The 21,004-nt window shown below is 41.1% G+C and overlaps 1 protein-coding gene across 2 annotated transcripts in view; it reads right to left on the bottom strand.

The window, feature by feature from the left end:
• elmod1 (ELMO/CED-12 domain containing 1) overlaps positions 1–21,004 on the bottom strand; it is a 78,901-nt gene that overhangs the window by 51,148 nt on the left and 6,749 nt on the right. For both annotated transcript variants that reach the window (XM_043691835.1, XM_043691836.1), the window contains exons 2-5: positions 15,794–15,939; positions 9,727–9,755; positions 3,678–3,775; positions 1,578–1,707 (exon numbers count right to left, since the gene is read on the bottom strand). In XM_043691835.1, coding sequence (XP_043547770.1) covers positions 1,578–1,707; positions 3,678–3,775; positions 9,727–9,755; positions 15,794–15,938 — 402 coding nt within the window. In that variant the 5' untranslated portion in view covers position 15,939. The remainder of the gene's footprint in view (positions 1–1,577; positions 1,708–3,677; positions 3,776–9,726; positions 9,756–15,793; positions 15,940–21,004) is intronic.

Raw genomic sequence — 21,004 nt, 5'->3', positions numbered from 1 at the left:
GAGTTTGATGGGGTGGTAGGTGAGGACCAGTGGGGTTCTGTCCTGGTGGCGATTGGAGGGGCAGAGGAGCGGGAAGTGGAGGAGATGCGGTGGAGAGCATCGTCGATCACGTCTGGGGGGATATTGCGGTCTTTGAAGAAGGAGGCCATCTGGGTTGTACGGTATTGGAACTGGTCCTACTGGGAGCAGATGCGGCGGAGACGAAGGAATTGGGAATATGGGAATATGGGATGGCGTTTTTACAGGGGGCAGGGTGGGAGGACGTGTAGTCTAGGTAGCTGTGGGAGTCGGTCGGTTTATAGTAAATGTCCGTGTTGATCCGGTCGCCCGAGATAGAAATGGAGAGGTCTAGGAAGGGGAGGGAGGAGTCTGAGACGGTCTAGGTAAATTTGAGGTCAGGATGGAAGGTGTTGGTAAAGTGGATAAACTGTTCAACCTCCTCCTGGGAGCACATTTGCATTTCTTGAGGTGGCAGGGGAAGGTGCCAGGAGTGGAGTTTGGGTTGGTGGGGGTCTGGACCTGATGAGGGAGTCACGGAGGGAATGGTCTTTTCGGAATGCTGATAGGGGAGGGGAGGGAAATATATCCCTGGTGGTGGGGTTGCATTTCTTGCGGTTGCAGGGGAACTTCCATATACATCGTATCACCCGTCAACATTTCTGCCACCTCCAAACGGACCCCACCACCAGGGATTTATTTCCCTCCCCTCCCCTATCAGCGTTCCGAAAAGACCACTCCCTCCGTGACTCCCTCATCAACCCAACCTCCACTCCCGGCACCTTCCCCTGCAACCGCAAGAAATGCAAACCTTGTGCCCACACCTCCCCCCCTTACTTCCCTCCAAGGCCCCAAGGGATCCTTCCATATCCGCCACAAATTCACCTGCACCTCCACACACATCATTTACTGCATCCACTGCACCCGATGTGGCCTCCTCTACATTGGGAAGACAGGCCGCCTACTTGCGGAACATTTCAGAGAACACCTCTGGGACACCCGGACCAACCAACCGAACCACCATTTCAACTCCCCCTCCCACTCCACCAAGGACATGCAGGTCCTTGGGCTCCTCCATCGCCAGACCATAGCAACACGATGGCTGGAGGAAAAGTGCCTCATCTTCCGACTAGGAACCCTCCAACCACAAGGGATGAACTCAGATTTCTTCAGTTTCCTCATTTCCCCTCCCCCCACCTTGTCTCAGTCCCAACCCTCACTCAGCACCACCTTCCTAACCTACAATCTTCTTGCTGACCTCTCCGCCCCCACCCCCACTCTGGTCTGTCACCCTCACCTTAACCTCTTTCCACCTATCGCATTTCCAACGCTCCTCCCCCAAGTCCCTCCTCCCTACCTTTTATCTTAGCCTGCTTGGCACACTTTCCTCATTCCTGAAGAAGGGCTCATGCCCGAAACGTCGATTCTCCTGCTCCTTGGATGCTGCCTGACCTGCTGCACTTTTCCAGCAACACATTTTCAGCTCTGATCTCCAGCATCTGCAGTCATCACTTTCTCCTACTGTATGGCAGAGGAAAAGAAACATTACAGTAGAATATGCAGTTTCTCTGTACACTGACCTTCAATAGAGTTTCTTCATGGTTTGGATTTTCTGAATCATACTGATCTCTGCGGAGTCTTTCAACGTCTGCAATCAATCTTCTATATCCTACAATCTGTAGGAGACAGGCTTGCAGAGAAATCCCAAACCTTGACAGAATAAATTAGAAATTTCAGTTCATTTATATTGAGAAACAAATATTATTTACATATACTATTTATTTCCTTTGTTATGCCTTGGCAGAAATCAGTGCAATATTCTCTCTAGCTTGATGTTATGCTACATTGTGCCACCAATTTTGTCATGAGGTCACAAATGTGCTTCTTACATGTGACCCAGCTGCCTTCAGTGGCTTCAGTCGCCTTGACTGGCACTATTATTATGGCAGCGAGATCTTGATTTAAGATTTTAGTTCCCTCATAATTTCTTGTCCATCACAAATGAGGACAATTCTACATCAATTTGCCAGATGTCTCAAAGCTCAATGCAGTTGAATTTACCCCTCCATCCTCTTGAAGCAGAGGTACAGGATCTGACAGGAGAGTGAGATTAAAATGAAGCCAAAGTTTCAGTGGCCTTGCTTGCAGAAGGGAACACGTTCAGCCCAATAGCTAACCTGAGATTGCTATAAGCAGGTACATGCGGGAAAAGGGAACACTTGTATCGATTTAGCTTGGTGGCTAGTGATGCCCTTTGTGGTTCAGTTGGCCTTTAATATTTATCTTAAGTCACTTACACCGGTAGCACAGAGTCAAAAGACACCTCTAAAAGGGAATTAGACTTTGCTTCCAACAGTAACTGATTGGAAAAGCTTATTAATTAGATCAATTAATATATACAGATATATTCTATTCAACTGTTTATAATAACAGAGCTATAAATTCATTATTCCCCTCTTTCCCTTTCCACTTTTCTCTCTGTTCCTTTTACTTCCCTCCTCCTTCCATCCCTCCTCTCTCCTCCACCCACTCTCATCTTCCCAAATGCGTCCTCCACCTCCCCAATGTGCAATACTGTTTGAACATGGAAATTTAAATTGCTTTTGATTATCCGCATACAATGGCATGAGATTGACTAATACAATACTGCTTTTGAAACTATAAATCACTTATTAAACATTAAGTTTTTATCAAGAGTATTTTGAAAAAAAAGCCTCATCCTAAATTGGAGCTATGGGAAAATATCTGCCCCTTCAAGGCCACCATTAGCTTCTTTGGGTAACCATTCATTTTGTAAGACTGAGGTTGCATCATTTTCCAGTAAACAGATTTACTATGTTCATGTGAAAACAGAATTGGCATAAGTCCTTCAAAATTCATCCGCAAATTGAAGACTGCTTGCATGCAGTAAATTTTCATGTTCAGTGTTGAATAATTATGTTACGAAATTCAGACCTGGATAGATCCACTTTCCCTGAAAGTAATATTCAAAGACAGATTGCATGGAACTGGGTGCACAACAATTGTCAATGGTGTATATCATGCATGTGAATTTAAAGACTATAAGAAACAGAAACAGGAGTAGGCCATTTGGCCCCATAACCCTGCTCCACCATTCATTAGGATCATGACTGATGTGTCATTCCTTATCTCTACTCTCCTGTTACCCTTGATTCCCCTACTCATCAAGAATCTATTGCATCTTTAAATGTACACAAGGTGTGTGTCTGAGCAGTCTATAAGGAGTTCCAAGACTCTCAACCTTCAGTGAAGAAATTCCTCCTCGTCTCAGTCTTAAATTGGTGGTCTTACTTCTGAGGTTATACCCTTTGGTCCTAGACTCGCCCATGAGGGGAAGCATCCTCTCAACATTTTCCCTGTTAAGCCCCTTAAGAATCCTATACATTTCAATGAGACCACTTTCATTCTTCTAAACCAAATAGCATCCAAACCTGTTTAATCTTTGCTCATAAGGCAATCCCTCCATATTAGGGATCATCTTAATGAACCTTCTCTGGACTGCCTCCAATGAAATTATACATTTTCTTAAAACTGTTCACAGTACTCCACATGTGGTCTCACCAGCACCTTGTACAGTTGCAGTAAGACTTTCCTATTACCTCTATGACACTGTTAAAAGATCATTGAAAATTCACAATGTAAAATTTAAATTCCATTACTGTGGATTGGTATCATGATTAATATTTTTCAGTTGCATGATGTTATCGACTGTCCTTTCAACATCGTCTACATGGGTTGTCACAGCAGACTGGAGTAGCTGCCAGAAAGAAACAGAATAGATTGAACATGTACAACCAATAAGACACAAATTATTAGTCAAACAAAAAATACTTCAAAATTGATTAAACAAGCTATTGATTTTAGTGGGGTACAAATGTCAAAATTGAATGATTTTTCAAAATTAATGTTTATGCTGCCAGCTCGCATCAATTGTGAATAAAGATTTGACTAATAGAATAGAATTAAATATGACTCCTGGAGGAAGTGTGTTTAGTTGGGAACCCTAAGTCCGCTCCCCGTTCAGGAGACATTTTTGGGTTACTGGAAACTCTTTGGGGTAGATGTGACTTGTATAAGAAGGACGGGTTGCACCTGAATTGAAAGAGGACCAATTTCCTGGCAGGGAGATTCACTAGTGCTACTTGGGAGGCTTTAAAGTAGTGCGGGTGTGGTGGGACGGTGGATAACGGAGGCTGAGACAATTGAAAACAATAACAAGTCAAATGGTCAAGGCAGGCAACAGCAAAGTAGAGGACGAGGTTGGATTGATACATTAAAGCACATTTATTTCAATGCCATCACCAATAAGAGACAATCTAACCACAGTCCCTTGACATTCAATGATGTTACTGGTCTTGAATCCCTCACCATCAACATCCTGGGGGCGGGGGTATCATTCACAAGAAACTCAACTCAACTCACCATATATACATAGTGGCTGCAAAAGCAGGTCAGAATCTAGGAATACTGCAGCAGTAACTCACCTCCTGACTCCTTAAAGCCCATCCACCATCAACAAGGTTCAAGTTAGGAGTGTGATGGAATATACCCCACTAGCCTGGATAAGTGCAGTTCCAACAATGCTCAAGAAGCTTTGAAACCTTCCAGGACAAAGCTGCCCATTCAGTCTACACCCACAAGCATCCCCTCTCTCCACTAGCGACACTCAGTAACAGCATGTGTACTATCTACAAGACGCACTGCAGAAATTCACCAAAGATTCTCAGACAGCACCTTCCAAATCCATGACCACTTCCAGCTAGAATGACAAGAACAGTAGATACATGGTATGACCACCACCGTCAATTTCTCTTCAAGTTACTCACCATCCTGACTTGGAAATATATCACCATTTCTTCAATGTTGCTGGGTCAAAATCCTAGAATTCCCTCCCTAATAGCATTGTGGGTCAACCCACAGCAGGTGGACTGCAGCTCACCACCACCTTCTCAAGGACAATTATGGACAGACAATAAATGTTGGCCAGCCAGCGAAGTGCACGTTCCACAAGTGAATAATAACAAAGCAGAGACCTGACAGGTAAGGCAGATGAACTTAGGGCATGGTTGGGAATATGGGACTGGGATATCACAGCTATTACACAAACGTGGCTCAGGAAAGGGCAAGACTGGCAGCTTAGTGTTCCAGGGTATAGATGCTATAAGAAGGATAGAAAGGGAAGTGAGAAAAGAGGGGTAAGTGGTGTATTTAGTTAGGGCAAACATTACGGCTGTACTTGGGGAGGATATTGCTGGGAGTGCATTCAGTGAACTTATTTGGGTGCAACTGAGAAATAAAAAAGGAATGATCACCTCATGGGATTGTATTATAGGCCCCCCAGTAGTCAGTAGGAAATTGAGGAGCAAATTTGTCAGGAGATTCAGATATCTGTAAGAATGATAGGGTTGTAATGATTGGGGATTTCAACTGTCCAAACATAGACTGGGACTGCCATAGAGTTAAGGGCTTGGATGGGGAGAAATTTGTTAAGTGTGTACAAAATATTTTTTAAAATTCAGTATGTGGATGTACCTACCAGAGAAGGAGCAAAACTTAACCCTTCTCTTTGGAAATAAGGCAGGGCAAGTGACTGTGGTGTCAGTGGGGAGCACTTTGGGGCCAGTGATTCATAATTGTTAATTTTAAAATTGTAATGGAAAAGGATAGACCGGACCTAAAAGTTAAAGTTTAAATTGCAGTAAGGCCAATTTTGACAGTATTAGGTGGGAACTTTCAAAGGTTGATTGGAAGAGACTATTGACAGGTAAAGGGACGATCGAAAAGTTGGAGACCTTCAAAAATGAGATGAGTGTCCAGAGGCAGTATCTTCCTGTTATTGTGAAGGGCAAGGCTGGCAGGTGTAGAGAAAGCTGGATAATTAGAGAATTTAAGGCTCTAGTCAAGAAAAAGGAGGCATATGGCAGGTATAGACAGCTGCGATTGAATGAATCCCTCAAGGAGTATAAGGGCAGTAGGAGTATACTCAAGAGGGAAATGAGGAGGGCAAAAAGGAGCAATGAAGTAGCTTTGGCAAATAGGGTTAAGGAGAATCCAAAGAGATTCTACAAATACATTAGGTCAAAAGAGTAACCAGGGAGAGAATAGGGCTCCCAAAGATCAACAAGGCCGTCTATGTGTGGAACTACAGGAGATGGGTAAGATACTAAATAAGTATTTCGCATCAGTATTTACTGTGGAGTAGGATATGAAGATAGAGAACTTGGAGAATTGAAGAGTGATATTTTGAAAAGTGTCCATTTTAGAGAGGTGATGGTGCTGGACGTCTTAAAATGCATGGAAGTAGATAAATGCCTGGGACCTGATCAGGTGTATTCCAGAACTTTATGGGAAGCTAGGGAAGTAATTGCTGGGCTCTTTCCTGAGATATTAGTATCATCGTTAGCCATGGGTGAGGTGCTAGAAGACTGGAGGTTGGCTAATATGGTGCCACTATTTAAAAAAAGGTGGTAAGGAAAAGCCAGGGAATTATAGATCAGTGAACCAGACATCAATGATTGATAAGTTGTTGGTGATTCTGAGGGACAGAATCTATATGTATTTGGAAAGACAAGGACTGATTAGGGGTAGTCAGCATGGCTGTGTGCTTGAAGGTCTTGTCTCACTAACTTGATTGAGTTTTTTAAATAAGTAACAAAGAAAATTGATGAGGGCAGAGCAATGGACATTGTCAAATGGTCTTCGACAAGATTCTGTCGGTAGACTACTTAGGGAAATTAGATTACAAGAAATCCAGGGAGGACTAGCCGTTTGGATACAAGATTAGCTTGAAGGCAGGAGTCTGAGGGTGATGGTGGAGGGTTTTTTTGGATTAGAGGCCGCAAAGATCTGTGCTTGGTCCACTGCTTTTTGTTACCTACATAAATGATTTGTATGTAAATATAGGAGGAATGGTTCGTAAGTTTGCAGATGACACCAAACTTGGTGGTGAAGTGGCAGTGAAGAAGGTGATTTCAGAGTACAACTGGACCTTGATGGGCTGAGGAGTAACAGATGGGATTCAATTTAGATAAATGTGAGGTGTTGCATTTTGATTGGGCAAATCAGGGAGTTACAGGTAGACAGGGTACTGAAGGTGATGTTTGGTGCATTTGCCTTTATTAATCAGTGCATTGAGCATAGGAGTTGGGATGTCGTGTTGCGGTTATTAGAGGGCATTAGTCAGGCTGCTTTTGGAATACTACATTCAATTCTGGTCTCCCTGCTATAAGAAAGATGTTGTTAAACTTGAAAGGATGCAGAAAAAATTTACAAGAATGTTGCCAGGAATGGAGGGTTTGAGCTATTGGGAGTGGCTGAATACATTGGGACTATTTTCCCTGGAGCGGAGGCTGAGGGGTGACCTTACAGAGGTTTATAAAATCATTATGAGCACAGTTAGGGTGAATAGCCAAGATTTTCTTCCCAGGATAACAGAGTCCACGAGAGGGGAAAAATTTAAAAGGGACCTAAAGGACAACTTTTTCTTGCAGAGAGTGGTGCGTGTATAGAATTAGCTGCCAAAGGAAATGGACAAGGCAGGTACAATTACAACATTTAAAAGGATTCTGGATAGGCACACGAATAGGAAGGATCGAGAGAGATCTGGGCCAAATGTTAGCAAATGTGATTAGATTAAATTAGGATATCTGGTTGGCAGGAGCGAGTTGGACTGAAGAGTCAGTTTTCATGCTTTACAACTCTGTGACTCTATGCAGTGTCAAAATTTACTAAAAGATTCCAGCTATCTGACTAAGACTTTACTAACAGTATTTTCATTCACTAATTCTCTCAAAATTATTAATGTTTTGAAATTCTTGACCCATGGAATTTTGGAAAAGGCCACTTTCTGATGGGTGAATTTAACAATCAACTCCATCAATTAGAAAAAAAATGAATCTACCAGAGTTAATCGTTCACTAAACTGCCAAGTCTGTTTAGGTTTAGGTTCAGCCTGAAAGTATCCAGATAGGATAATCCAGCAAATTCATGTATAACAAGTATTAACAGTGTATGACAATAAATATGAGCAAACTGTAAGCAGAGATAAGATGGATTTGAGAGCATAAATACCAGTATAAATAAGAAAGCTAGCAAATAGGCAGCCAGCAAAGTGATAAATGAAGACCATATAAGTGATAGCATTTATCTCCTGTTATGTTGTTGCAATTTCTCTTAGCATATGTAAATATTTTTGATATAATCAAGGGGTCAAAAATCAACATTGTACAGTTTGGTACTTTAGGATGTTTCTCAGCACTAGATATAGCCCAGAACTTCATTCTAGATTCAGAATACAAGGTAGCAGAAAGAGCTGACACTGTAAAGTTAGAACTTTACAGTTTTAGATATTAAAGGACAGGAGCATGATAAAGTGGGATTGGGAGCAGTAGCAGGAACAAGAGGAAGGTCAGTGGGAACTGAGTATGGGAGAAGAAGCATGGTTAAAGTTCTTAAGAGCCACACAGGTAGGAAACAATCTTAAGTATATTGTCCCTATTTTATTAGCAACTTTAAAGTAAAATAACTTTAAGTAAATTGACTTTAAATGGGAACTCCCAATATGTAGTCCATGATAGACAGAAAATCACTGCTGGGGGAGTTTATTGCAACAGTTTAGTTGAGACATTAACGATGTTATGACTTTATTCCATTAAAATATTCACATGACCGAACTTCTTTTGCCTTTTTCAAAAACAATTAAGAGTGAAAAAACTCAGGAATGTTTGTGGATATTATTTAAAGGGACTTGTAGTGGGTATTAATAACAAACTATTGACTGAAAATGAAACTCACAGGATTGAAGCTGCATTGCTAACTTGGTAAGCAAATTGTTTCCTGGCATTATACCAATGAGTAGGGACACTGGCAGGATGTGACCGGTGATGTCCCACCAGAATGTATGTCAGGGCCTCAACTAGTCATTGTATTCCTTAATAACTTAGATGGTCGGATTAAAAAAAAACTTTGTATGACAAGACTAGGTGCTGTTCCAAGCATCATTGGAACATAGGAACAGGAATAGGCTAAGTAGCCTATTGACTCTATGCCATCATTCAGTAGCATGGTTTATCAAACACATTAATGCCTTTTACCCATCCGATTCCCATAATCCTTTGTGCTATTGTACTCAGTAAACAGTATATGTGACAGTGTAAACCTGCTAAGAGATACTGATCAATTAATTGAATAGAAAAGAAAACTGTGGAAAATGGATTTTAAAATGTGAGGTTATCTATTTAGGATCTAATAGCAATCTACATAGTATAATTTCTAAATAGTAGAAAGCTAGAAACAGAGGGGGTCCAAAAAGAGCTGATGAAATTTGGGTATGGTACAGGTATACAAATAGATTGTTTAAAACCAGAACTGGCACAGTGAGTAATCAGAAAAGCTAATGCAATATAACTTTCATAGCTAAAGGACAACATTATAAAGGGGATAGAAGTCACACTTAAGGTATACAAAGCATTGTTCAGACCTCACAAAGCAATCGGTATTGCACCTTAAGACTGATATATTGGCCTTGCAGCACAAATTTGAACATAGAAAGACAAAAAATAGGAGGACTAGGCCATTCAGCCCTTTGAGCCTGCTCTGCCATTTAATATGATCGTGGTTGATCATGCAACTCCAGACCCTGCTCTGACTTCCTACTCATACTCTTACAAATTAATAATTATGGATGGAATGCTAAAATATTTTACTTACTTCATTCCTGGACGACTTTAATGACGCCTCTGGAAAGAAAATAAAGAAATCAAGTTATTCTACAATGCAATTAGTGTAGTTACAACTCATGCTGAGCTGGAATGTAGAGCCCAAGTTTCACAGCACTTAGATTAGACTGCCTTTCATTTTATTATCCATGTTTAGTAACATATTTGCTTTAATCTGCTCTCATGCTTTCATTGCAATTTATACTTACATTTTCAAAACTCACATTTTCTTGTAACACTCAAACTAGATTAATTTTACAATCAAAATTTTAGAACGCTGTTGCTGCTGGATTTGATTTGACCATGGAAGCACTGTCTTCCTTCTCTTAATACTTGCCAACTTAACAGACCCAACAAGAAAGCCAAGTTGATTGCCATTATTTATGCAAAACACTAATATTAGAATTTAATTTAAATTCAATGCACGTTATAAAATAAGTTTTCGGTCATCACAAATTCAGGTGCGCCTACTTCTATATCCCAGATTCCTTTGCACAGCTTTGTGTGATCTCAGTCATTTGACAATCACCGGCACATTACAGTCATAGATATTCTGTTCAGACAGATATTTCAGGTTGTCACTGTGCCAGAAGACTTGCCAAGTAGGAAGAGTTAGCAGGGAGAAAGTGAGGACTGCAGATGCTGGAGACCAGAGTTGAAAAGTGTGGTACTGGAAAAACACAGCAGGCCAGGCAGCATCTGAGGAGCAGGAGAATAGACGTTTTGGGCATAAGCCCTTCTTCAGGAATGAGGCTGGTGTGCCAAGCGGGCTGAGATAAAAGGTAGGGGGGAGGGAATTTGGGGGAGGGGCTCTGGGAATACGATAGGTGGAAGGAGGTGAGGGTGAGGGTGATAGGCCGGAGAGGGGGTGGGGGCGGAGAGGTCGGAAAAAAGATTGCAGGTCAAGAGGGCGGTGCTGAATCCGAGGGTTGGGACTGAGATAAGGTGGGGAGAGAGGAAATGAGGAAGCTGGAGAAATCTACATTCATCCCATGTGGTTGGAGGGTTCCTAGGCAGAAGATGAGGCGCTTTTCCTCCAGGCATCATATGGCCAGGGTCTGGTGATGGAGGAGGCCAAGGACTTGCATGTCTTTGGGTGGAGAGGGAGGGGGAATTAAAGTGTTCAGTCATGGGGCGGTTGGGTTGGTTGGTGCGGGTGTCCCAGAGGTGTTCCCTGAAACGTTCCGCAAGTAGGCGGCCTGTCTCCCCAATGTAGAGAAGACCACATCGGGTGCACCGGATACAGTAAATGATGTGTGTGGAGGTGCAGGTGAATTTGCAACGGATATGAAAGGATCCATTGGGGCCTTGGAGGGAGGTGAGGGGGGAGGTGTGGGCACAAGTAGGAAGAGTTAGCAGCCAACTTTCATAAACGAAGCTCTCTTAGACAAGGTACATAATGGATTATATTTATGATGTTATAGGCCTTGTACACAAAGTGTTTTAGTTGGATTGATGAAGATTTCCAAGGAATTCTTCAGAGGTTTTCCTCATTTTCAACTAACGTTTATCAAAGATTCCTAGAAACCTTAGAATAACAAAACTAACACAGGGATTTTTTGTTGTAGAATTAATTATAAAAAAAGTGACAGGTATTGTACGCAGGCATAATTTAATGATATATTACCTGTTTTAACTTCCACTCAAATCTACAGTTTTAGCCATGATTTTCAGATGAGAGAGTTCTTCATCATCACACAGCCCATTTTAAACAGCCAGTGACAGATGGTGTCATGCAAGATTGCTGTTTTGCACATTCACTGCTGCCTAGTGTGTATGGCAAAATTTGTAAATCTTAAAATCCGAGTGTTTTTTCCTTTTTCAAATAGGTTTAGCAAGATAGCAAAAAAAACTTTCCTGAAAAAAACGTTTCAAACATTATTCAAAAGTACAAACTTTTTTTGCAATTTCTGTATACGCTTCTGCAATTTTAAATGCTCTTGACTGAAAACACATGGAGCAAACAGATCATTCATTGCACTTCATTCCAGGTCTATTTATTAGTCTTCTTCAAATGCAATTTGTCCTGCCACTAGAGCTGGATCATTTTTGAAAATGAAAAATGATGACACAATAAGCTTAAAAATATTGAATATTTGAGAAATTCTGTTTATTTTTATGATTTATTCTTTCCCCCATCAAATTTGGTGTATTACATTCAATAAATTGATTAAAGTAGTGTCAAGACATTATAGGGAGAACAATGTGGGCATAAATATATAAACCTAAGAAATATTAGTAGGCTATTTAGTACATTGAGCTTGCTCTGCCATTCAACATTATCGTGTCTAATTTTCTATCTCAATGACACACGCCTGCTCTCTCCACATGCCCTTTGACACTTTTCAGCTAATTTCTCTGAAACATATTCAGTGACTTCACCTCCACAGCTTTTTGTAGTAGAGAATTCCACAAATTCACCAACATTAGTGAGGACATTTTATCTTGTCGCAGTATGAAATGGCCTACCACGTATCCTGAGACCATGAATCCTTGTTCTGAATCACCCAGCATCCATCATGTCGACCAGCCAGAGTTTTGTCTGTTTTAAAACAAACCCCTCTCACTCTTCCAAACTCAAGTGAATACAGGCCCAGTTGACCCAACTCTCCTCATTCAACAAACCTATGTCCCAGGAGTCAGTCTGGTGTAGATTCATTTCACTCCTCCTACGGCAAATATATATCTTAACTTTGGTAAGGAGACTAAACTGTACATAATACTCTAGGTATGGTCTCACCAAGACCCTGTATAACTGCAGTAAAGCATCCTTGTTCTAGTACTCAAACCCTCTTGCAATGACATTCACCATACCATTTGCTTTCCCAACTGCTTGGGAACATGGATATCTAGATCCCTCTGTCTATTGAAATTTCCCAAACTATCACCATTTAACTTATACTCTGACATTGTTTTTCCTACCAAGTGAACAATTTCACATTTATCCATTAGTGTATGCAATAGCCACACATTTGCTCACTTAACTTGCTGAAATCACTATGAAGGCCCTTTGGGTGGCATGGTGGCTCAGTGATTAATACTATTGCCTCAAACTCCCAGGGTACCTTAGATTGATTCCACCCTCAGGCGACTGTCTGTGTGGAGATTGCACATGCTCCCATGCCTGCCTGGGATTCCTTCGGTTTCCTCCCACAGTCCAAAGATGTGCAGGTTAGGTGGATTTGCCATGAGAAATGCAGAGTTACGGGGATAGGATGGGATATTCTTTGGAGGGTTGGTGCAGTCTCTTCTGCACTGTAGAGATTCCATATATTCTACATATGTCCTCCTCACCACACAATTTCAATTCCACATAGTTATGTATTTTTAGCAAATTTGGCAGTATTACATTTGATTGCCACATGAAATAACATTGATTTAAACTGTGAATATCTGGGGCTGATTCATCTGGTACTCCACTTGTCACTACCTTCCACTCCAAAAAACCAAATTTATTCCTACTTTATTTCCAGTCTGTTAACCAATTCTCAAACCATGCCAATCCTAAACACTTTGACTTTGCATCCTGACTTTTTCTGCGAGTTTATCAAAAGCTTTCTGAAAATCCAAATACACCACACTAGTTCTCTCTCATCTTCTTCTAGTTATGTCCTCAAAAATCTCCAGTACATTTGTCAAAATTAATTTCCCTTTCATAAATCCACAGTGACTGTGTGTAATTGTGTTCTATTTTCTAAGTGTCATTGAAATTATTTTCTCTACTGATGACGTTAGGCACATCATGCTGTAATTCCTTATTTTCCCCTCCCTCTTTTTTTTTAAAAATAGTGCAGTTACATTTGCCAGCTTCCAGTCTGTCAGGACTGTTTCAGAATGTATAGAACATTGGAAGGTGACAACCTTCTTTTAGTATCTTAAATGTAGATTATCAGGGCCTGGGGATTTATCAGCTAATAGTCCCATCAGTTTCACGAGCACTTTATTTTTTATGATACTAATCTCCTTGAATTCCTCCTCCCCATAGACTCTTGTTTCCCTAGCTTTTCTGGAAAAGCATATATTCTTCTGGAAAGCACTAAATTAGTTGTTTAACTGCTCTGCCATTTCCTTGCTCTCTGCTATTAATTATCCTGTTTTAGATCTTCAAGGACGTCCATCTCTGAAGAGTCATACTGATCTCAAAACATTAACTCTGTTTCTCCCTCCGCAGATGACCTGCTAAGTTTCTCCTGCATTCAATGTTTGTTTCAGACTGCCGACATCTGCGGTAGTTTGCTTTTATTTAGGGCTACATTTGTCTTCATTAATCTTTTTCTTTTTATATATTTATAAAAGCGGACTCGAAGAGCTATATTTCTTGTACTCCTCTTCATCAACCTCTTGTTTCTCCTTTCCTGAATTCTAAAATGCATCCAGACCTCAGACTTGTCACTTTCTCTAGCAACGTGGGCTTTGTCTTTGGATTTAAGTCCATCTTTTATTTCTTTTGTAAGCAAGAGTTCAGCAACTTTTCCTGTGGTGGACAACAGTTGCAAAGTGAACATTTGATCCTTAGTATTAGCCATTGTCTATCAAATATCATGTCTGTTTCCACATCCATCAAAGTTTTACCTGCACATCCACTAATATCATTTATTGTATCCGTTGCTCCTGATGTGGTCTACTCTACATTGGGGAGACTGGGCGCCTCCTAGCAGAGTGCTTTAGGGAACATCTCCGGGACACCCGCACCAATCAACCACACCGCCCCATGGCCCAACATTTCAACTCCCCCTCCCACACTGCCGAGGACATGGAGGTCCTGGGCCTCCTTCACCGCCGCTCCCTCACCACCAGATGCCTGGAGGAAGAACGCCTCATCTTCCGCCTCGGAACACTTCAACCCCAGGGCATCAATGTCGACCTGCCTAGCTCCTTTTCCACCTATCCATTCCACCCTCCTCCCTGACCTATCACCTTTATCCCCTCCCCCTCTCACCTATTGTACTCTATGCTACTTTCTCCCCACCCCCCCCCTCCCCTAGCTTATCTCTCCACGCTTCAGGCTCTCTGCCTTTATTCCTGATGAAGGGCTTTTGCCCGAAACGTCGATTTCGCTGTTTCTTGGATGCTGCCTGAACAGCTGTGCTCTTCCAGCACCACTAATCCAGAATCTGGTTTCCAGCATCTGCAGTCATTGTTTTTACCTCACTAAACTAACCCAGTCTGTTGTAACCACCTCATCCCTCATACCTTCTTAGCTTCCGTTACTTTGGTGTACTGCTCCGGTTTTGGATTGACTACTTCACTTTCTATCTCCTTCACAATTCTAATGTTATAGCCATGTTTCCTAATTTGCATTCAAAATATCAACTTAGCAAGTCACATATTTGTCAAAAATATCTGCAGAGAACCTGATCTATTTTTTGTTCAAGATTGTCACTGTGCATTGGTCAGTGTAAAATTACTGCAAGTAGCTTACTGGGGAACACATAAGGACCAGGAATTCAGCAAGATGGCCAAATGTGAAGAGATTGCAACAGCACCTTTAAGAGAAAAGGTGAACTATTAAAAGAAATGGCAGTTCAGAGCAGCAGGTGGCATTTTGCAGAACGAACATCAGCATAAAACTAACATTTGGAAGATTTTCAGTGTGAAAACCCATACAGGGCTACATAAAATTGTGTCCCTCAAATCTCTGTGTACTTTTCCTTGGTTGCAGGTAAAGACCATTTTAACTTACACACACAATGGCTACCTGCCAATTTGTACCTGTAGACAGATGACAATTTTTTTTTTACATGCATTAGGTAATCAAAGCATACAATTAGTTGAGATTTAAAAGACAATAGTGGAGTCCAGCTGGATTTTACAACTTAAAAATTCCTTTTATATGAGGTTTCCTTATCAGAAGGGAGGCACTATGTGGTAGCAATGTTTTCACAATGGAAAATGCAAAGCATAACTCAGCTGCAAAAAAACCAAGATACTTCGGGGGGGTGAGAGAGACATTATTCATGAACAAACATGACTTCAGAACAAATGGAGGTGACAGTGTCTTTTGTCTCAGTTAACAAATGCTAACTAGTAGAAAGGGAAAAAAAATCTTTGAAACCTACCTATTTTCAATGTCCTTTGAGCTCCAGGTTTCCTGCTGTAGCAGATTCTCTGCAGCTCACATTTACCTGTTATTTTTCTGAGGATAAACTTGAGAAATCTCCACAGACACTTGCAGTAAACGTATAGACATAGCTGAACCAGCATTCTGCAGTCAAGCAATAAAAACAAGTAGTGAATTCAAGAGTAGTTCCAGAGAAGAGATACTTCCATTCAATAAATGCAACATTTAGTCAACAAGTTAAAAGAACTTGGATGTTAACCTATGCTGAAGTCAGTTCTTTTTTGGTGTTTTCAAACAAAAGAACACATATTAGAAATTGAAAAAAGAATTATTTGCAATCTACATTAGAGCCCTTTTTCCAGCAAAACTGGGAGTGCCCTGGTGTGGTGTAGCTAAAGTTTACAGAACATGGTCACCAAATCTGTTTCTCTTCCCTTTCATATAACATAGTCAGCAGCTAAGCTGATACCAGGCTCATCAGAGTTAGGGTTGCAACTCTGTTTTGACGATTCTACAGGTTTCATCACCATCTCCAGTTTTAATATCACTGCACCAGTTGTTCTGCATTTTACCACCATCTCTAGTAACTGTGTTTGTATAAGTCTAGAAATAGGTTGAAAAATACAATTGTTACGACACAGGGTAAACCCCCACCCCCACTAATTTAAACCATCAACACAAAAGATTTACACTATGCTCTTCCAGATTTACCAATCTGTGAAAATTTGAGAGGCAAAGAACTATCCCAAAAGTCACTATATAAAGTAAAAATTAACAACTTTATTTTTTAAAAGTATAACTGAGAATAATTAATTAACAACTATTTATAACTCCTTTCTCTAATCTATCTTTTACCTTTCCCTCCACAATACTGATCTGATAAAAAAATCCCGATTACAATTTAACCAAAATAAAAATCACATTTCAAAACCAGTCAGCTTGCAGAGCGTCCTCTGTATTTTCCTCTGTCTTCTTTTCTTCTTAGGGATTCTGTTTCACATGTCGTTGATAGATAAAGGCACCTTTAGGAGAGCTGTTCTGCGGGCAGTCTGTATATGTTGGTGGCTTGGCAGTTCTCCCTCAACTGTTCAATTTTTCCTGGTTTTATATCCCAAAGCATTGGATCATTTAATTGGTTTGAATATTGTCAAAATACTAAATTCAAACTTGATTGGAGTTCGGTATCTTGCGGCATAATTTAAATTGGTTGGTTGAAATTAAAATTGCTTTGTATCCAGCTAACCCAACTAATCTAGCTGTTCGACCAAATGTGACATTTTAAATTTTCTGGTACTATGTACTCCTCTAAACCCTTGCTAGCTTTTCCACTCTCTTAAAGGTACAGTGCCCCTTACACCTTCATAACAATGTTTTTCCTCCTGATTTGCCAACAATATCGTCCAGAACATTAACCTGTAATTCCTAGAAGTGCCACGATGATCAGTGAAGATTGACAATCTGACCACAACTCTCAGTATGATGGAAACAACAATTCTCTAAGTGAGGATCAAGCATTAGACAACATTGCTCCTACGTCACGTTTCATCTTGTTTAGTTTTTCTTGTCATGATCCCTTCACCGTCCAATGACTTTCCCTTATTCCTTCCCAAATGACTTAGAATTGTAGAAAGCTCGTGACTGGTCCTCTGACCACTGTCCATACCCAACAGCTAAAACATTGGGACACACATGACAAGAGCTCACAAAATACTTTTATTTATATTCTCTCTCTTGATAAAAACAGCTGGACTCCATATTTAACCAACTGATAGTAAGGCAGCCAAGTTTAACCAACTGGTCCAGGAATATTATGTTATAACACACCTCTGGAACAAATGGAACTAAACTGAGGCCTCCCAGCTTAGATGTGGAGACATAATCACAGTACTACAACAGCCCCAAATAAGGTTAAGTACAAAATAGGAAAAACAAATACATCAGGTGTTAATGTGGCATCTTTTTTAAAAAATCCTGGAAATGAAAGCAAAGTCAAGTACAGAAGAAAATATTAAATCGTTGGTAGTGTTGGTTATACAGAGTTGAAAATCGAAATCTCGAGGCAACACATATTTGTCAAGGTGACCTTAAGAACAACCAAATGACATAATGAGTTAAATTTAGGATTGAAAACTTATCTTTAATAGAACAAGGTAAAGAAGCAGAAATTGTGTCCACTGACAGGCGGGTAGGTAACTAGGTGGGCACAAACTTAAGGTATTGACAAAAGAACTACAGGAGAGGCTGTTTTTAGTGTAGCAAGTTGTTGTGATCTATATTACATTTTCCAGAAATGGATTCAATAGGAACTTTATTAAATAGAATACATACTCTGAACGTAAGTAATTGCAGAAATACAGGAAAAAGAAATTGGGGAATGTGACTATTTAGACGATGCCTGAATTGGGTGGAACAGGCACGTAATGATTCTTAGAATGAAAAAGACCATTTAAACGTCTGTTTGGACTAGTTGGTTATATTTCACATTACCCAGTATTCACATTCTAAGCATTATAGGGGTGGCACGTGGCTTACAGGGTGAGATGCTTTTTGGAGGTTTGGTGTGGACTTTTTAGGCTGAATGGCCTGCTTTCACACTGTAGGGATTCTGTGGATCTCTTCCACCTTTAGGCCATAATCTTTTATTCAGGGCCAGGGTAAGTATATTTAAGTGAACCTTCAGCCTGCTTCTCTAACCAACTAACTTTGGAAAATGAATTACTCTCAGGCAATTGTTATCCCAGTCCACTGTTCTGCAGCACAATGTTCCCTCTGCACGAATCACCAGATTCAAGCATTCTGCTCTTGTACTCCTCACAAAATTGCAACATCCATATCAACACAAGATCTTTGACTGGATGAAAATAAGGCACCGGCATTTTTGATTAACCAGCATCAATTATTCCCCACGTATATAAAACAGACAAACCACTTCATTTTAAATTAACCTTTAATGCATTCATGTTATTTGACGACATACACTAGAAATTTGACCTTACAAAAATACACTGATGTACTTAGCATTTATTTCATTTGCAATTTTTGTAATTCACATTGGTGATACAAATATTCAATTGACAAATAACTTATGTGACCTTTTCAATGATAAATGAGATGCTTGTGTTCCAATAAACTCTGCTATTGTTGTAAAGCAGCGTTTTGAGACAAATTGAATTGCTGTAGCAAAGGTTTCTCATTGCAAAGATCATGGAAGCAGAGACCTTGATTATTCTTAAGGCAGAGGTAAAAAAGGAATGTGGGTGTGAAAAGTTGTTGGGGTATGCAGGAAATGCTAATTTGAGATTATAATTGGATCAGCTATGATCTTATTGATTGGTGGCACAGGCTGGAGGTAATGAATAGCCTACTCCTGCTATGAATTCATATATGTATATGGAAGGCCCCATTTGATTTGAAAATAGCAAAAATAACTCCTCTATTCAAGGATAAAGGGAGACAGAAAGCAAAAAACTCTGACCAGTCAGGAAGGTTGTCTATGCGATTGTGAGAAGATTTGTAGCTCAGGTTGTATGTTTGCTTGTTGAGCTGGTAGATTTATTCTCAGGCATTGTCACCATGCTAGGTAACATCAGTGACGAAAGGTGCAGTACTGAAAGAGCACAGCTGGTTTCGAGCATGAGCTCAGGAATGATGAAGAGCTCATGCTTGAACCGTCAACTCTCCTCCTCCTCAGATGCTGCCTGACCGGTTGTGCTTTTCCAGCACCATACTTTTCGAGTCTGATCTCCAGCATCTGCAGTCCTCACTTTATCCTAACATCAGTGAGCCTCCGATGAAGCGCTGGTGTTCTGTCCCTCTTGCTATTGTGTGTCTTGGTCTGTTATGGTAGGTGATATCACTTTCCGTTCGTTTTCTGAGAGATTGGTAAATGTGGTCCATTTGTTTGTTAATGGTGTTCCGGTTTGAATGCCAGGCCTCTAGGAATTCACATGGGTGTCTTTGTTTAGCCTGTCCCAAGATGGATGTATTCTCCTAGTCGAACTGATGTCCCTCATCGTCTGTATGTATGGATACCAGTGATAGTTGGTTATGTCTTTTGGTGGCTAGTTGGTGCTCATGTATCAAGGTGGCAGGTTTCCTGCCTGTCTATCCAATGTATTGTTCGTTGCAGTCCTTGCAGGATATTTTATATGTGATCTTCATTCTGTTGGTTGTTGGTACAGGATCCATTAAATTAAACAGGATCTGTTTCAGTATGGTGGTAGGTTTGTGGGCTACCGTGATGCCTAGGAGCTGGACAAGTGTGGTTGTCATCTCCGAGATGTCTTTAATGTATGGCAGGGTAGCTAGAATTGCTGAGTCTGTTGGGTCCTCTTGTTTAGATATGTTGTGTAGGAATCGGCAGACTGCGCTTATCGGGTATCCATTGTTCCTGAATATGTTGTACAGGTGTTATTCCTCGGCCTCTCCTAGTTCCTGGGTGCTGCAGTGTGATGTGGGTCATTTAAATAATGTCTTGATGCAGTTCCGTTTGAGTGTTGGGATGATTGCTCCTATAGTTGAGTATCTGGTCAGTGTGTGTGGCTTTCCTTTAAACACTGGTCTGCAGCTCTCCATTGGCTTCGCGTACTACCATGATGTCTCGGAAGAGGAGTCTGTTGTTGTTCTCTTCCACTTAGGTGAACTTTATACCAGAAAGGATGTTGTTTATTCGTTTGCAGATTTCTTCTAATTTGTTGCGTTTTGTGCTGACAAAGGTGTCATCCACATAGCAGACCCAAAGCTTGGGCTGCTATGTGGATGACAGAGGTTGTACGGGGTTGGGGGGAGTCGGTGGTGTTGTCTGGGTTTGGGGGAATGGTGGTGGCGTGGTACAGGGTTGGGGGGGACAGTGGCGGCATTGGACAGGGTTTGGGGGTGGTTCATTCTAACCTCTGCATGACTGCTTCTGCTAAGAGTCCTGATACTGGTGATCCCATAGGCGTCCACCGACTTCTTTGTAGGTCTTGTTGTTGAACGTGAAGTGAGATGTGAGGCATAGGTGTACTAGTTTGAGGAAGCCATCAGGTGTTTGTGTCCTGGGTTTGTCCATCAGTGAGGCCAGTGTTTCTTTGGCTACGGTGACGTTTATTGATGTGAATAGAGCATCACCCTGCCTGCCCTATCCCCCACTCTCTCCAACACTGGTTCCCTTACTCCCCACCCTGCCCACCCCCAAACCCTGTCTAACGCCGCCACTATCCCCCCCAAC

The sequence above is a fragment of the Chiloscyllium plagiosum genome, chromosome 6 (genome assembly GCF_004010195.1).
Source record: "Chiloscyllium plagiosum isolate BGI_BamShark_2017 chromosome 6, ASM401019v2, whole genome shotgun sequence".
Lineage (NCBI taxonomy): Eukaryota > Metazoa > Chordata > Chondrichthyes > Orectolobiformes > Hemiscylliidae > Chiloscyllium > Chiloscyllium plagiosum.
This window is presented reverse-complemented; position numbering and strand designations above follow the sequence as displayed.